The sequence below is a fragment of the Anabas testudineus genome, chromosome 2 (assembly GCF_900324465.2).
Source record: "Anabas testudineus chromosome 2, fAnaTes1.2, whole genome shotgun sequence".
Lineage (NCBI taxonomy): Eukaryota > Metazoa > Chordata > Actinopteri > Anabantiformes > Anabantidae > Anabas > Anabas testudineus.
In genome coordinates this window covers 17,716,271-17,732,940 of record NC_046611.1, presented here as the reverse complement: position 1 = coordinate 17,732,940, position 16,670 = coordinate 17,716,271, and the positions used below count along the sequence as shown (strand labels likewise).

The 16,670-nt window shown below is 40.1% G+C and overlaps 1 protein-coding gene across 1 annotated transcript in view; it reads right to left on the bottom strand.

Annotated features, from left to right (window-relative positions):
* drosha (drosha ribonuclease III) overlaps positions 1-16,670 on the bottom strand; it is an 83,849-nt gene that overhangs the window by 15,635 nt on the left and 51,544 nt on the right. Inside the window, exons 24-27 of the mRNA XM_026363628.2 lie at positions 10,543-10,587; positions 6,907-7,064; positions 2,118-2,223; positions 709-850 (exon numbers count right to left, since the gene is read on the bottom strand). Coding sequence (XP_026219413.1) covers positions 709-850; positions 2,118-2,223; positions 6,907-7,064; positions 10,543-10,587 — 451 coding nt within the window. The remainder of the gene's footprint in view (positions 1-708; positions 851-2,117; positions 2,224-6,906; positions 7,065-10,542; positions 10,588-16,670) is intronic.

The following is a 16,670-nucleotide window of genomic DNA, read 5'->3' as shown; positions in this document are numbered from 1 at the left end:
CATAATAGATGTCTTACTAAAACTGCCTAGTGCTTAGCACTACCCACTTTTTGTTGCTACCTCTTGATTCTTTTCTTGATTCCAATTATCAGTCATTTTATAGTTACAATCTTTATTTTTATCTTAAATAGAAACTGACTTTTAGTGTGTTTGTTTCATTGTGAACCAGAGTGAGGCTAGTTTATAGCTCCTATAACGCCTGATGAACATGCAGTGACAGGACTTACAGTCCTAAGGTGTGTCTAACCCCAAGTGAGGAAAACAAGCACTGGATGCAGATACTTTTCTCTTTAGCTGCCAAATGTGACTCTCCCACCATCTCTTCCACTTTAAGCATGCCATAGATATTTTATTCAGTTTAAAAATCTATTTAGCTGTTAGAATACCACAAGTAGCTTATCAATTATGGGATACTGAGGCAGGTGCGGCTGGTTAAACAAATCATCAGTAACTACTCCTGTCATACAAGGCACATAGGGAGCATCCTCCAGTGCCCTCAGAAGAGAAGTGACTGTGTTTGACATCTAACACAAAGGGGAACAAAGAAATCAATAATGGTACTTCATGCTGGCATCTTAACCTGCACATTCTGCAGAGACATTTAAGAAAACGCTTGAGTAGAGTTCTATTGAAGCTGCATAAAGATTTTTTTTTCCTCTTTCTTTTCGTTTTATATTTCTGCAAACAAATTAAAGATCTATAACTTACACTCCAACAAGTCAGCCAGAGTCTTAGTCCGTAGTGCAACCGGGCGCTTTGTTTTGTCATTGGTGATGGCAAACTCCTGCATACCCAACTCCTCTGCCACTTTGGCCTGTGTTCGGTTGTTTACCAGTGAACTGCGCAGCAGCTATGGACAAGCACACAGAACATAAATTTTTTAGGTATGCATGTCAGAAATGTACTCAAGGTGTGAATGTATAGCCACACCAACACTACACACAGATGCACGCTCGCATAAAGATACACAAAAACATCAAAATAAACCCCACATGGAATAATTCATCAAAGACAGAAATGGTAATGCAGAGTAAATGTTTCAGAGACATTGCACGTTGCTCTGTTAAATATTACATTGTGACTTGGAGCTGAGCGGATGACAACATGTTAGACTGGATGAAGTACATTTATGTCTCTAAAAGGAAAAACACAAACATGTTAAATATAGCTACAAGATGTGCAAAAGAGCAAATGGAACGCAATATGACTCTGAATCTGTCTTGCAGCGATGTGTCCTCCTTAACAGTAAACACGCGATGCAATTGGATCCAGAAAAAAAAAATACACACTAGTTGAATGAGCACTTTTTCCCCTGATTTGAAATCCATTTCAGATGTACCCCATCTTGACTCTTGGGTTTAGGCAGCTTTCACTCTCTCAAGCTTTCAGTCGCTCAGGAAAAGCTTGCTGCAAGCTTTTATACAACTGACGTCAAGGCTTCCATCTATAAGGAATATCCATGAATAAATATCTAACTGCAGAAGTTCTTATTCAGTTTTAGACCAGTCCCATCCCTGCAGCAGTCTTCTGAAGAGAAGTGCTGATGCTCAAATGAAAAGAGGGAGTTGTAATGCCGTTTGACGCTGTCAGAAAATGGACTTCATGTTCAAAGTGTGATCATTTACTTTGTACCTGTGTTACAAGACATGCAAGTTTGCAGCAAACACGCAACTTTATTTTTCAGACTGTTGACAGTTTCTGCAAAAATGTGCCGACAAAGATGTGTTACTGAAAACCACTGAACAATTTTGTCTCATGACAATACCCATCACAAGAAGTACAGTACACATACAAGCACGGTGTGAGGTGAAGAGTGGAAGAGAGTTATTTTGTGGAAACAACAGAGAAAGGAAGGGGGTGAATACCTGGCTGGCAAAGATTGATGGAAAGGAAAGAAGGAGAAAGAAAAATCACCCCCCCCACACACACACAAAAGCACAGCTGTAACTTCATTTCATGAGTGAAAGTAGAGAACAGCGGTTTTCAACTTCAGAAAACAGAAGAACAAATATAGAATAGACAGGTGCAAAGACACAGATGTAGATGTAAAATGTAGATGTCATGGACAGGAGAACAGTTAGTGTGTGTGTTGACTTATTTAAGTGATTTCATCTTACTGTTAAATGTCCTTCATGGTGGTCAGGGAAATGGATGAAAAGGTACTCTGTGGCCACAAGCTGCATGATAGAATCTCCCAGGAACTCCATCCTCTGGTTGTGGCCCCTTTAAAAACAGGTAGAAAAATGGTTAGGAAGGAATAAAAAAAAAAGGTTACAGAAGGATATGGGGGAAATTAAATGGTAGGGAGTGACGTGGAAGGGCAGGAAGAAACGTGTGAAAGAAGAAAAGAGGAGAAAAGAAGGGTTTCACATGGGGTTATTCAGCTACACATCAGTGGGGCATGAAAGGCATCATGCTCTCTCGACAAATGTACCAGGCTTTTAGTCTTTTAACAGAAACGGTGAAGTCGGATGTTTCATGCGTGGCCTCTGGGAATGGCTGCACTGACAGGCTGCATGACAACTGGGAGGCTGCCTGAAGTAGCAGCCCTTCAGAAGAAAATGATTGTAATTCAAATATAAACGGGGGGGAAAAAAAAAAAAAAAAAAACATGCTTATAAACCTCTGGTACACATTCAGGAGTGCCTGTCATGTTCTTATAACCATAGAAGCAGCAAGGATGCACACAGGGTTAGAGAACAACTTCTAACATCTTAACAATTCCTGGAAAATGCTAATGACAGCACCATGAAACTGTGCATCAGCTTCCTGCCCATCTCTACATCAGTTAAAGTCATGGAGCATACTCCCCACTCAGTGCTAGACAGGGCAGGGGGTGTGGGGGGGGCACGCTACTGCTGCTGCTGTAATGGTCATTAATTAAACAGAATTATAGATTAGAATTGCAGATGTGGGCTGGTGCTGTGCCAGGCAGGCAGGAAGCAGGGCAGGGGTAAGTGAGAGCTATACAAGCAAAGGGGGTATATACAGCTGCATAGCATATATCCATCTTCAGATATGAGCTCCTCGCAGGAGGCGAAAGTCTGAAGATGAGAGAGAGAGAGAGAAATGAAGAGGAAGAATACGAGAAGGAGGCTGACATCAAAGACAGGGAAAGGCCAAAGTTTATTGTCCAATTTTGCCTTTATAAGCCGCAGTGTATCAGAGCCCAAGATATGAGAGTTTAAGATTCAGGGCAACAGCAGGATGCGCCTTTAGCTGGGCTGCCACTCTTACATATTTCAATAATTCATTCAAATTGTTTTGTCCAACCAAGAATCCAGATCTTAACGATATTTAATGTACACTAATGTGTAACACAAAATATCAGCAAATCATCACATTTGCAAACGCAGCAGTTCATCGGCAGCAGCAAGGCATCATCATGTTTTATTCTAAATAAATGACAAAATTAATTATCAGTTTTACTTACTCATATTCTGTCATTTAACTAATGAATTTAGTAACTACTGTAAGGTCAATGCGCAGAAACAGAATAAGTAAAAACTAAAACGTCCATCTTCAAGATCTGCTTCATTAGCAGGGTAGAGACACTCTCTCATAAAAACAGTAAGAGCTGATAAAAAGGTTTTGTCACATGAGGAGTGAAGAGCCGAGGTTGGCATGATGGGTGGCTAGAGAGGGTGACAGAGAAATGAAGGCCAGTGGGAGGCTGAGAGACCTCTGCTGAGGACACTCTCCAAATCTACAGCATGTACTGTATGTGAGCTGGGGAAGCAGTATGCCAGAGAACATATGCTGGTTAGAAACAGATTGACAAGGTGTAGCATGAGCTAATTTTAACTCCAATGGGAGACAGGGCAAGAAAGCAAAGAGCGGAGTGACAGTGAGAGACGAAAGGGAAAAACAGAAAAGATAGAGGGGGAAAAACGGAGCGATAGAGCAGGTCAAAGAGGAATGCGTTGCTGTGTGAAGCAGCACAAAGAGTCATTCCTTATTCACTTCAACAGCAGAGGCACAATGCTCCGGTAAGGTGAAGGAAATTGAAGTAAAGTGTGGAGCCGAGGTCTTTATTCGCCTTTGACTTTGATCTAAAATACCTTTAACGGCCCCTCTGAAGAGGCAGCGACAGGCTGTCCGCTCCAAGAGGGGAGCACTCCATTTTTTTTTTTTTTTTAAGGCCATTTTCCTCTTGTTTCATAATGTTCTTGTTTCATATGTACAAGCGTGTGTAAAGTTCAAATGTGTTAACTGCAGACACTTTCTACCAAGAGGAGAGAAATCACTCTGCAATGCGACTTTGTGTAAAAACAACAAAAACTTGTTATGGTATGAGAATAACTTTTACTAGATCATAAATTCTATATGAATTCCAAATGGTATTTCAATATAATGGAATTTCAAGGTCCTTCCTAGTTACAATTACATTAACAGAAAGTGAATTGAGAGTAGTTTGACTGCAGACGAAATATTACCTTGGTTAGAGGGAGAGTACAAATCTTGTAAGTCATACCGTACTTTATTTTAATAGGTATGAAAAGTTAATACGTGAATTTTCTTCACCACAACACACAGAGTAATTTGTCTTTTGTGTTGGTGAAATATTGAAACACTTTTCCAGAATATTCCTCAAATAAAGGAAAGTGTATTGTGTGTACTTGGCCCAACCAAACTGCCAACATTAAACTTTGCTTGCACATAAAATGCCAAATACAAAATGACTGTCACAGACATAATCTTTAGATGTTTGAGAATGAAGAGGCAACAAAGCCTGTGTGCTAAAGTTCTTGCTGTTTCTTTGCATGTCATCAAAAAAAAAAAAAAAAAAAAAAAATCCTTTTAAAATTCCATGAGAAATAAAATGTTGCACCTTAGAGCTTTTTATGTTGTGCAATCAAAATCTATTCAGTAAAATATAATTGCATATATAAGTTTTACAAATAACAATTCTCGAAGCTGCACAGTAAGATGTACTTCCATCTACCAAATACTAAACATGAAAAGAGATGGATCCTTTTCCACTAACAGTAAAATTCTTGCAACACCCAGCTCTTCAGCTGTGAGTGGAGATAGGAAGCCCAGCGCCTGGGGGCCACAGCTCTTCATTTCTGCTGTCTGATGGTAGCCTCCAGTCTTCGATGCCTCTCGACAGGGTCAACTCCCATGCTTGCGTCTTGTCTTGTCTTCTTCTAGGTCACTTTGTCCTCTACTTCTCCATAAAGTGATAGGCCAAACAGGGTCCTGTCTCCTCATCTGCTGCCTACCTTATTGCCTGACCTTCCTTTCCATTGTCTGACCTCGTTCTTCTCTCCATCACGACAGCATGACCTACTTTGGTATAACCTTTGGTCCTCATGGGCAGCCGTTGCTCAGTTCTAGCTTTCAAGTAAGTCAGCTTTATTTAGGTCAAACTGCCTTTGGCTACTAATGAGCTAATGAACATAAATTACCTTGAAAATATTAGAATTTTCTTTCTTACTCCAGGAAAAGCAACAATAAAATTCAGTGAAATAAAATTTCACAGAATTTTATACATATATATATATATTTATAGAGAGAGAGAGAGAGAGTGTGAGAGAGAGAAATATCATTGGTGTCAAACTTGAGTTGAAAAGTCCTCAAAGTAAATCTCAGTGGGAGACAAACCTCTGAACCTCTAATCAACTTCACTGACCATGAGAGATGTTGGTTTGACTTCTAAGTGATGGATTAGAACATACACAGTGGTGTACTGTATGTGTGAATGTGCGTACATGATGCATACAGCCACACACACAGAGCAATGTCCTTGTGGCAAACCTAAGCAAGCAATTACAGAGTGCAGGCTGCCAATAAGATATCAGAGGTGTGCTGCCAAGGCTAATTTGCTTTAGCTGTCAAACTCACTATTGTGTTGTGCTGTAAAGCTCAGAAGTGAGTTAAGCTTCCACTGCAAATAACCCTCTCATACTCAGAAACGCCTCAAATAGGAATGAACAGTCTAATTACTGAAGACATTTTCTTATGAAAATAATCTTTCAAACTTACATTATTGCATTTGTCACTGAACACGCACTATTACACTGTAGCTACACAACAGTGTACACAGTGTAGAGTGTCATCTCTATAGAACTTTGTAACTATGCTGACTATTGAAGAAATGTCATAGCAGAGGCTGAGAGGAAAAACACTTCCCAATTTAGTGCTAAATTATCATAGCATCACTGTGAAACCTTGCAATTAACAGAGAATGGAAGACCAAACACAAAATTCCTCTCTCACTAAACCTAATAGAATGTATGCATAGTAAACCCAGTCTAAATTAATTGCCCATAAAATAAGTGAGAATCCAGAAATTTGCAGGGGGAACTGAATAATGACAATGACAGAAAAACATATGTCGAATAAGAAATGCAGCCTCACTGAATAAAAAAAAAAAGAGAAATCTGCCCTTTATAACCCACTGAATCAAAACCCCATTTCCCATGGGGCAGTAGGGTTATGGCCTCACAGGTACAGACAGATTACAGATATGGAGTCCCCTGGCTCCCCTCGGCTGTGAAACCCTTGGATTATGCACTGGGTCAAATGGAGAAAAAAAAAAAAAATAGTGAAAAAGGCCATCTTTCACTTAGGTCTATTGAACATGACATTCAAGGCACGACTGCTTACACAGGCTGCAAAAAAATGTCCAACCCTGTAGGGGTTAAACAAAATGACGTGGGAGGAGGCTGCATTCACAACACATACAACAATTTGAAATGCTTGAGGTATGATTAAACTCCCAGCATCTCAGATCACATTATATATTATATTATAATGCATCATGCCTCATCACCTCTAAAGGGAACAACAGACAAAGTCTGGCAGCATCCTAACAAATTACATCTGGCCAACGAGCGCCTCACTTTGCATTTTAATTGGCTGTAACTCTATTATCAACAAACAAACAACAACTGTACTTACAGCGTGAGGTGATTGAAGCCCACAGTCCTCAAGGTGAAAGCCCTGGCCAGCAGACGCACGTGAGTGAACAAAACTCCAATAGAATCCTCGAAGACGGTCAGTTTCTGGAGGACTGGAGATGTTTCAATCAACTGGCGGTCCGTCTGAGGCTCCTGGACCTGGTCAAGGTTAAAAAAAAAAAGGAAAGAAAAGAAAAAGTACATGATTGGTGTGGTGTCCTAAATGTGGTCTTGAAAGAGCACCTAATCATTGCAATGTATAGATTTGATACGAAACGTAGTCAAAATGCAGTCGAAAACTCAGTGTTGGACCAGACTAATGACAGTGTGGCTCAGTAGAAGAACATTTTCCAAGCCAGTTCCATTCATGCCCATGGTTATACGTTGAGATGTTCAACTAGGATGGGTGTAATGTTTGTAATTCACATACACAACGTGATGCATGGACTGAGATTTAAAACCACTTACCAGAAGTGGATACTCAAAAATTATTACACTTTTAGAAACGTGGGTGAATAAACTTTATCACAGGACATGGAGACATGGAGAAATGAAAACGGTAGAGGTGAGTGATGCATGTACGTATCTGTTACTCTACTCACTGTGTTCTACTGTGCATCCAAAACTTAATAAACATTTAAGCATATTCTATATTTTATTCTATCACAGAATAAGATCAAAAAGAAATCAGAAAATAATGCATTTTCTAACTGGTAAATAGACACACAGACACACACACACACACTGTAATAAAATTGTTCTGCATAAGACAAACAGATAAATTCAATGAATGGACCTTTACAGTGTGTGCTGCTGAGTTTATGGTGTTTTTTTATTCCACCTCAAAACAAACTGATGATCTGCAGCAGATGGAATCTCTTGGTCATTAAGTTTTAAGTCAGACATCTTGCTTGTTTTCCCTCCTCCCTCTGTCTCTCTCTAAATCTGGTGATTCAAACGGTCAGTTAATATCTGTGGTGACTCAGTAGTACTGGAAGTTTCCTTGTTTGCTAAAAGCTGGCTATATCAGAGGCTCCTGACCTTGTGACTTGATGAGTCTTGAAAGAATGATTTTCAGTAGTGAAAATTGCTCTAGATTGTGCTTTTAACATTAGCTTTAGGGCTTCAGCAGTTCAGCAGTGGATGGGTCCAGCAAAAAACACGAGTCTCTCTTTAACTAGAGTATTTGCTCATGCCTGTGCTCATTAGAAAAATAAATGATATGCTAAGAAAATATGTGCATTCATGTTTGTAGAATCAAGAGATACCCTTATGGGTGCATTAATTAGGAGGCTAGAAACATCTAATTGGTCTCTGCGTGGTACAACTGTAAGTTTGACATCTTTTCCAATGAAAACAGAAACGTTGAGCCACACAGCTTCATGTGGACATTCAAAAGGAACTAAAGCACATTCAACTGACCTTGCTATTTTGGTCCATTTATAGCTGCATACTGAGATTAAGTATCTCAAAAATAAGAATAAAGGGTGCATTGTTCAAGGCTCTCAATGGGAACATGGCCACTTCATTTTCCAGCACCTTCTTTGTCTGCGTTTGCACGAAGAAATGACAAGTAAACAGCTCTCTCTGTGTCTGCCATGTCAAGCTAACGCACATAGCGGAGATGTATTTTTACACTAAGTATTTAATTGTCTGCTGAGTTCTGCCTGTAATGTCATCTTTCAATGTCATAAGAAACATTTTATTTCTGTATTTTTGCCCCCTGTTAATTAACAAAAGGTGTTTAAATGTCATGCATCACGACTAACGACATCTGACGAGTTCAGCACTCACAGGCGCAAGCTATCCTTCAGAGGGATGGCCAGTAACACAGCTTCAAAGGAAGTAAAGAAAGGTGGAAAGAAAAAAAAGAATCAACAGCAGTCGTGATTAAAAAAAGAAATAAATAAAATAACATTTTCAGTTTAGACCAGAAGGAAAGAAGACTGAGAGCAGAGGTCATCTGAGGCCCAAAAAGGCCTGACATTCATGTATCTCCCTGATAAACCAAAGGATGGCTCAAAGTAATAAGACGTTTTGGCAAATTATTCTGGAGAGCTCAGGGTGATGATGCGCTGGTGCGAATCAAGTAAACACGAAGGACATAAGATTTGCCCGTCAACCACGGAGCATACCACACGGCTCTGTAGGGCATGCCAGTGGCAAGGCTAATGTATGCATGCATGCCAAAGACAGGTGTACGCATAATTACCCACGCCATGGCGGGCTGCCATTGCCATCTACTCAAACCTCATTAAAGCTGCTCCTGTTTCACCTCGGTTTTGTCATCCTCATCTAGGTGCACAAGGGGAAGGGAGGGAGACCTTGTTACCTTACAGAAACATCTTCTCACCTCAGCTCCTAGAGGCCTTCATCAATTATAGAACAAATAAGATAAATAAATAAGGGACAGAAAGATATTTTTCCTAGGGCTTAAGATTATATCATCTCAAGCCAAACAATCAGGATGCTTTCAAGCTACGAAGAGGTTGCCACAATTTAACAGGCTTTACCCCACTGGCAGGGGACCACCCAGAGGAAACCTCAGCCATGCGCAATGTGTGGTAATGAGGCCGCGGCTCTGAAGCAGCTAATGACTACCCATGCAGCACACTGTGAAGGTTCCCCTTGCACCACAGAGTGGTTGTAAGGCTGACCCCGGGGCTCCACCCTGACCACGGCGCCCACTGCTGGGGCCTCCGCTGTGCATCTCATTGGATAAACAGACTGCTGGATACGATGGGTTTATTCTGAGCACTGACAAGCTCAAGAAAAACACCCAGGCGCTACGTGGGTCTTCAGCATTTGGGAATAAAAAAAAAAAATGTTCAGAGTGTGAAGGAAAGATATAGAATAAAAAACAAATCCATATACAGGCAAATATACATAAAGCACAACTTTGGGCCCAAAATGGATATGCAATAATGTACATATGAAAACATGGCAAAACAAGTAAGAGATAAGGGGAAAAAACTGCTTAAAGACGAGTCTCTGCATACACAGAACGAAACACTTTCGCCTCGCAAACAGATCAGAGAGAAGGATGCCTGACGGTCCCTGGAGGCCCCATGTGATCTGGGACTGTAATCCTGTTATGGCATCTTTGATCTCTTCTTCCAAATCCTAATTTCAAACAAACACTGTTGACATGTTCAATGTTTCTGGGCAGATCATGCAAAGCAAAGAACAGAGACAGAGTGGTGAGACAGAGACAGGGAGTGCAAAAGCACGATGATGGAGAAGGGGAGAATGGCGTCGCAGTGAAAGATGAGAAAAAGGAGCAATGGCGAAGAGAGACGGAGTAAATGAAAAAGCGGATTAGGGTCTCAATCAAAATGGAGAGCAGTGAGACATGGGAGTAGAACAATGCAGACTAGTGAAAGGCTACTGGGGGCCTTCTGACAGCTATGAAGTACCCAGTCAGCCTCAGGCAAAATAACTAACAGCTTGCCCACCTCTATTAGAAACACACACACACAAAAAAAAACATACATTCAGCCTGAAAAACTTCAAACACGGGAGAACGCTTGTGGATGAGGTGAGTTTTAATGAGAGGCACCTAGCCCCCCCAAAAAATATATCAATAATAAAACTATACTATACTACTATACTATAAAACAATAATATCTCAACTAACCTGCAGGGGGTGTGGTGGGTAGTTGAGCCAGACTTCCCGTAGGTCCTGCAAAGACAGAAAAGGAAGAGGATGAGAAATGAAGATTCAGAGTCAGAAGTTTCCCATTGGCATTAGGATAATCTATGTTAATAAATTTCACTAACAACAGTACTAATAAACATGCCAATAAATTATAAATTACAGAAAAGAAAATGACATTTAGAAAATACTAAACATAAATAATTCTCTATAGATCATGATGATTTTAACAAACAAATGCTATGTTTAATTTCCCCAGATAGGCAGCAATTGCATCCCTGAATACTTACTTGCTCCTCCAACTATTAAGGTTCCATTACTTGTGTTTAATTTCATCAGCTTTGCACATTGTAACAGCTAAGGTGGTATATTATTAGGCTACTTTGATGAACAACCACCCTTACAGTTCAAATTTTAACCTGTACATGTTAAAGAAATGTGTAAAAAACATCAAGACAACCAATCTCTAAAAGCCTGAACCAGCAACAGCTGCCATTCATTGTCAAGGAGTGCTGGCCTTTGAGCTGTGTGCCCCCATCAGAGCATGACAGATTTAACAGGAACCCAGCTACACTACAAGAAAAAGTTGAAAAAGTCTCAACTTTATGCAAATATAGTCTGATGCAGTTCAGCTATAGTCTGGTGAAAGCAGAACATGTTCATCTTAATTCCAGTGGCAGTCTACCTGGTCTACCAACATGAATTATAAACAAAATAGAGGAAAAGCTGACTGTCGCAGTCTGTTTCCCAATCTGTCTTTAACACGTTACATAACATAAGTTATTGGAACAGAATGTGCATATTAAGTGTTCAAAACAACACACTCCCAAAACTACAAATTTGGCCAGAGTCTAGCTACTGCCAGCTCCTTTGTATCCGCATGTGTGAACACACTGTTACGTAGACTGCCTTGATATAACTGATTTGTATAGCAAAAAAATAGAATTTGGAGTCTCTTACAACCAAAAAATAAATAAAACAATTAGAAGCATCTATCGTCTCCGTTTACTCTGTGAACAATGCTTGTCCTAGTTAACCTGGTAACTATATTAAAGCTGCATTCAGTGATGTTTTTCGACCACTCGGAGGCGGTGAAACAAGCTGTAAACACAAGACATGTTATTTAGATAAGGAATTATTAAATATTGCCTATTCAGCTAAGCATCTAACAGATACAGTGTACAGAATTGTTAGCATTTAATTGGAGTTATGTTTCTGGCCACAAAGAATATGTGTTCAATACATTTTGCTTTCCACCAACTCCTAGGGGAAATATCTGGCTGCTCTACAGTCCACCAGCTTGTTGCTAACTTTGTCTGCCATCTGGTGTGGGGCATAAAGTGTATAGCATGCTTATCAGAGTTTTGTTGCTCCTTGCTGCAGCTAGAAATGGGTTAATAAGAGCAATGAACGTGAATAAAAAACAGAGGTGCTATCCTAAAACCAAAATAATAGGTTTTTAAGATGTTAAAATGCTTAGCTGACAAGAACTGAAGAGCACGTGCATAATTCTTGTGGTTTCACTGATCCGAGCAATGTCCTTCACAAAACACTGTTAAAATTATTGATGAATGACGCTTTTAAAAATGTTGTCAGAACCATTCAATTTTGACAACATTCCTCACCAATTAGTAAAATATTAGCTTGTTTTTTTGACAATCAATTTAACACTTAAGATCTGCTAGTGCAGCTCTAATAAAGTTGTAATTTATGATTCTGTGGTGGTAACAACAACAACAACAGAAAAATAGTGAGACTGTGATGGTGCACCACAGATGGCTCTATAGGAGGGGTGCACTCTGGATTGCTTAGTTAAAAAACAAAAAACAAAACGTTATTTAAGGTGCCATCAGCAACCCCAATAGGGGGTGCTGAAATAACACCAAACAAGTGAGCATCTAATTTTCAGATCCAGAGCTCTGTATATCAACCACCCATCGGGGAGTGAGGTGGCGGGTAGAGATGTGGATTTAAGCATAAGGCAAGGGGTGCTCCGGTAGGGATTTGGCTTTGAGAGCTGTGTTGTCTCCAGAGACACACACTGACAATGCTGGACTCTGTTTGCCTTTCTAGCCTGTGGAGAGAAATATGTGCAAGATCAACATGTTTCCTCACACAAGATCGAATTGTATAAAGACAGAGGCTGAAAAGTAGACAGCACAGAGACAGAGGGAGTATAAGCTGTGCCTCTCAAGTTGTTGCCAAGGACAACACCAGTCGGAGGCAGTTTTGGGCCTGGGGTCTAATGTTGGGTGAGTCATAGCGGTGATAGAGATGTGGCAAGGGCCCCTAAAATACAGTATCACTCAGGTGTTTAAAAGGTTCTAGGAGATAAACCTTTAAAATGCAGTGCTAGCCCACAAGGGGGTTGTGTGTGGTCAACAGTATCGAATTGGTGCCTCATCTTCTCAACTCACCCAGCTGGCAACCCATTGCCTTGAGCAGGCAATGAAAAATTCATGAAAGTGGTCAATATGTTTGAGTAAATGCTTCCTTTTGGTTGCTTGTGTCTTAGTCTGGGACTGGAGTTGAAAAGCACTAAGTACATAGCAGGTATCAAGTCAACACGAAGCTTGCTTGTGAATACAACATGGGTTCTTGGCTGTAGAGGATGGCTTTGTTGAAGGAAAGTCAATAGCACTCAATGGATCACTTGCTTTCCATGTAGTGATTTTGTAGTGGCGCTCCTAACACGTAGGGCACACGTGCATTTAGGCATATATAAAATGGGAAAAAGGGACAGAACAAACCAACACCAGCAAGAAAAACAAAGGGGAAATGAACTACACATAAGTTGCTTCAGCTTGTGATAGAAGCTTGTGATTAAAATCTGTCCAAAGGGCATACACGAGCCGCCCACAAGCTGTATATAGACCTGAACAGCTAATGTTTCAATTACAGCCAGTCCAGAGACAAGGCAGACAATGATTAAGCCAGCATCAAATAAGAATAACATCAGAATAACAACAGTTTTTCCCCTCCCTACTCTAACTCTCTCTCTCTCAACACAAGGAAGGTATAATTACTGGGGGTACAAATCATCATGTGAAGCAGCCATTTGGAGGATGGAAATCTAGTGCTATAAACAGAAAAAGGGAAGGGGGCAAAACACATGCAAACATGTTTATTTGAATGTCAACTGCCTACCCACAACGAGAGTTGAAATTAAAAGCAAAATGAAAGGCAACATGTTGAAACCACCTATAATATCTGTTTTAAGGTGGGCTTCAATAATTGTTGCTCTAACCCACTGGGAATCTAGATACAAGTTCAGTCGTGCAAATACTCGGGGCTCTTAAGCCAACTGTGAACAACACCACTATACCTTCTACCCACACATCTATACACAAACTCTACTCTGGGATTGTTGGTCATCCATGATTGGAACATAATGGTGCTCTGCTCTGACAAGGTCCAATGCCCCCTGACAAACTGGTCTCTAGCTAAAGGCTGTCAATCAATCCATCAAAAGGGAGGGTTACTGATCAATACTAACATAAAAGCCGCCTTAGGTCGAAACTATTTCATCAGTAAATGGTCAAGGTGATCTACCAAATATGTGAAAACTAATGTAGACTATGGTGAAGTGTGACACCCCTTTCACAGTTCTTTGAGTGTGTACAGAAATGTGTATGTGAATGAAAAACAGCCTGTGAATGCCCATGTATTTATCAAACCAAGGACACAGTGGAGGCATATCCACTTTCCATTCAAAAACTGGAAATATTAGCTGTAGTTGTCACAGGACAAAGCAAACAAATTGCACAGATGTCAACAGAGAATAGGGAGGGATAGTGGGGTTGTAAAGGGTAAAGCGTGGCTGAGTTAAAAGAAGAAGTGGACTATATGTATACAGAAAATAGAAACACTCAGTCATTGTCAGAAAAACTCACGTTCAGGGGATGTTCTTTTAAAAAGGAAAACAAATGAACTATCCTTAAATGCAGAAATAACACGCTTGAATCCACCTAATAAAGAAAGGGGTTACTGTTAGGTGACCTTCACATAGTTTTGTCACCATCTTTTCACCTGTATCAGCATGTAGACCTATCACACTGTACTGGTGCACAAAGAGACCAAAATATTATCAAGGGAAAGTTATGTTACTGAATACAGTTTAAACCTGTAAAACTACTTAATTCAGAGTGCATGCCAACACTATTAACAATCCCAAAATGGGGGGGAAAGGGTTGGGAAAGAAAAAAAAATCTCTGCTTGAGTCAGTAGAAAGCAAGCTGCTCTGAAACCCTTTTTGGAACGGCACCCAGAAGTGAGGGAGGAAAGAAGGTGGCTGCAATGCCATACTACCGAAAAGCAACCATCACACAGTGCCATGGTGACTGCCTCAGTTGTCACAGCAACCTTTGTTCCATTTGGTGTCTGAGTGTGTATGCTTGTATGGTGGTGTTAATAAAAGCCAATAGATTAGCCTGTGGGCAACTAGTGAGATATCATTATGGTGATTGTTCCTCAAAAGAGGCACTTCCCTCAGGACAGCACAGTGGCAACATTTTTACCAGCAATATTGCACTGCTGTTGAGTCCAGGTTGGGAGCAATCGAGCAGCTCCCCCTGAAGAAGATGCTTCCTGCCTCTCTACTGATGCTTTAATAACCTCCACAGTAATGTCATTAGCAAATTAGCATCTATTGTTTCCTACGGGCTTCTGTGTGCAATAAAGCTAGATTCCAACCTCAGCAAGAGCTCTGTTGTTTGGGAGCCAGTGCCAGCAAAGGTGATGTGTTGAGAGAAAAACAAGAGGACGGAAATAACTGTTGCGCTCCAGCCATGAATACTATACCAATTAGGGAATAACAGAAAGAGAGGAAGAGGAAAACTGGGACCACTGTTTGCCTCGCTAGGTCTTGAGGTGGAAATTACATGCATGCTTTGTTTTAGATAGTCAATTCTGAATTTTACCTCCGGAGTTGTGAAGCTTTTGTTTTGACTCGTCATAAGAGGACTGCAGTGAAATATCTTTGGGGTAATGACATCCTGGAGTGTTAGAGAGAGAGAATGGAAGGGAAAGACGGAAAAAACATGAGAGCAAAAGAGAGGCACCAGCTAGAATCCTGTTGTTACAGAGAGAAAAAGAGTATGGGACTGATCACCCATGTGTGAGTGGAATACGATACAGACAAATAGGAGTGGCAGAATCTTCCAGGGTGTGATGGAGAAAATGTCCTTCAGTTTTGCACTGCATCTTATTAGTTTGGTAATGTGCTAACATGTTACTCTAGAAAAAGCACTCTGCAGGATATTGCACCGTGTTTGATCTGAACTGTGGTTAACTTTAATGCTGAGCATAATTTCTGCATTTATTGTATAGCTAATGTCAGTTTCACACACCTGACATGAATGGCCTCTTATGGTTTAACAAGCATTTCAGCAGCAGTGCTATTACTTCCCCTACTAGAAGAATAAAAAAGCAAGGAACCTGATTTTTTTTCATTGCTATGGCAAGTATTTGTTTTATTTTGCCTTTCACTCAATGCAGTATTTCTGCACTTCCATTTGCACTGTGTTATAAAGAAAAAACCCTCAAAGAAAATGGTTCATGATTCAGCTACGTGACAAGAAGTCCATCCAATCCTAATTGAAACTAAAAGACAAAGCAGACTTCAATGACCAAAGGAGTAATTATTTATGACAGCAACCTGACTTTGTCTTAAAAATCATTCAAAAACCAATAAACCATGGGTCTATAACATGCACACACTAAAACCTAAAATAATCACTGAATGACATCACATCATATTGGTTGTCCTGTTCAGATATGAAGAAAGCAATGTATGCTTATATTAAACATTCAAATTCCTTGTTTTCTTGGATAAGCTTCAAAGGTCACACTTATCTCCAGTGCATCTGAAATTTTTAAGACACACAAGAGTATGGATCACATATTCAGAACAGACTTTGAGAGCTCACAGATCGTCTCTGAGCTTAAATGTCGTTATTCATCATAAACTTTTGATCAAATAGTTTTTATTTTTTTAAAAAGGAAATTATTTTAATAAGGTAAATCACATTTTACACCACTGATATGCTCTAGTGTTTATCTGGGATCAATTTATCCATGAAGAATTCTACTAATAAACTGATTTTGCACAA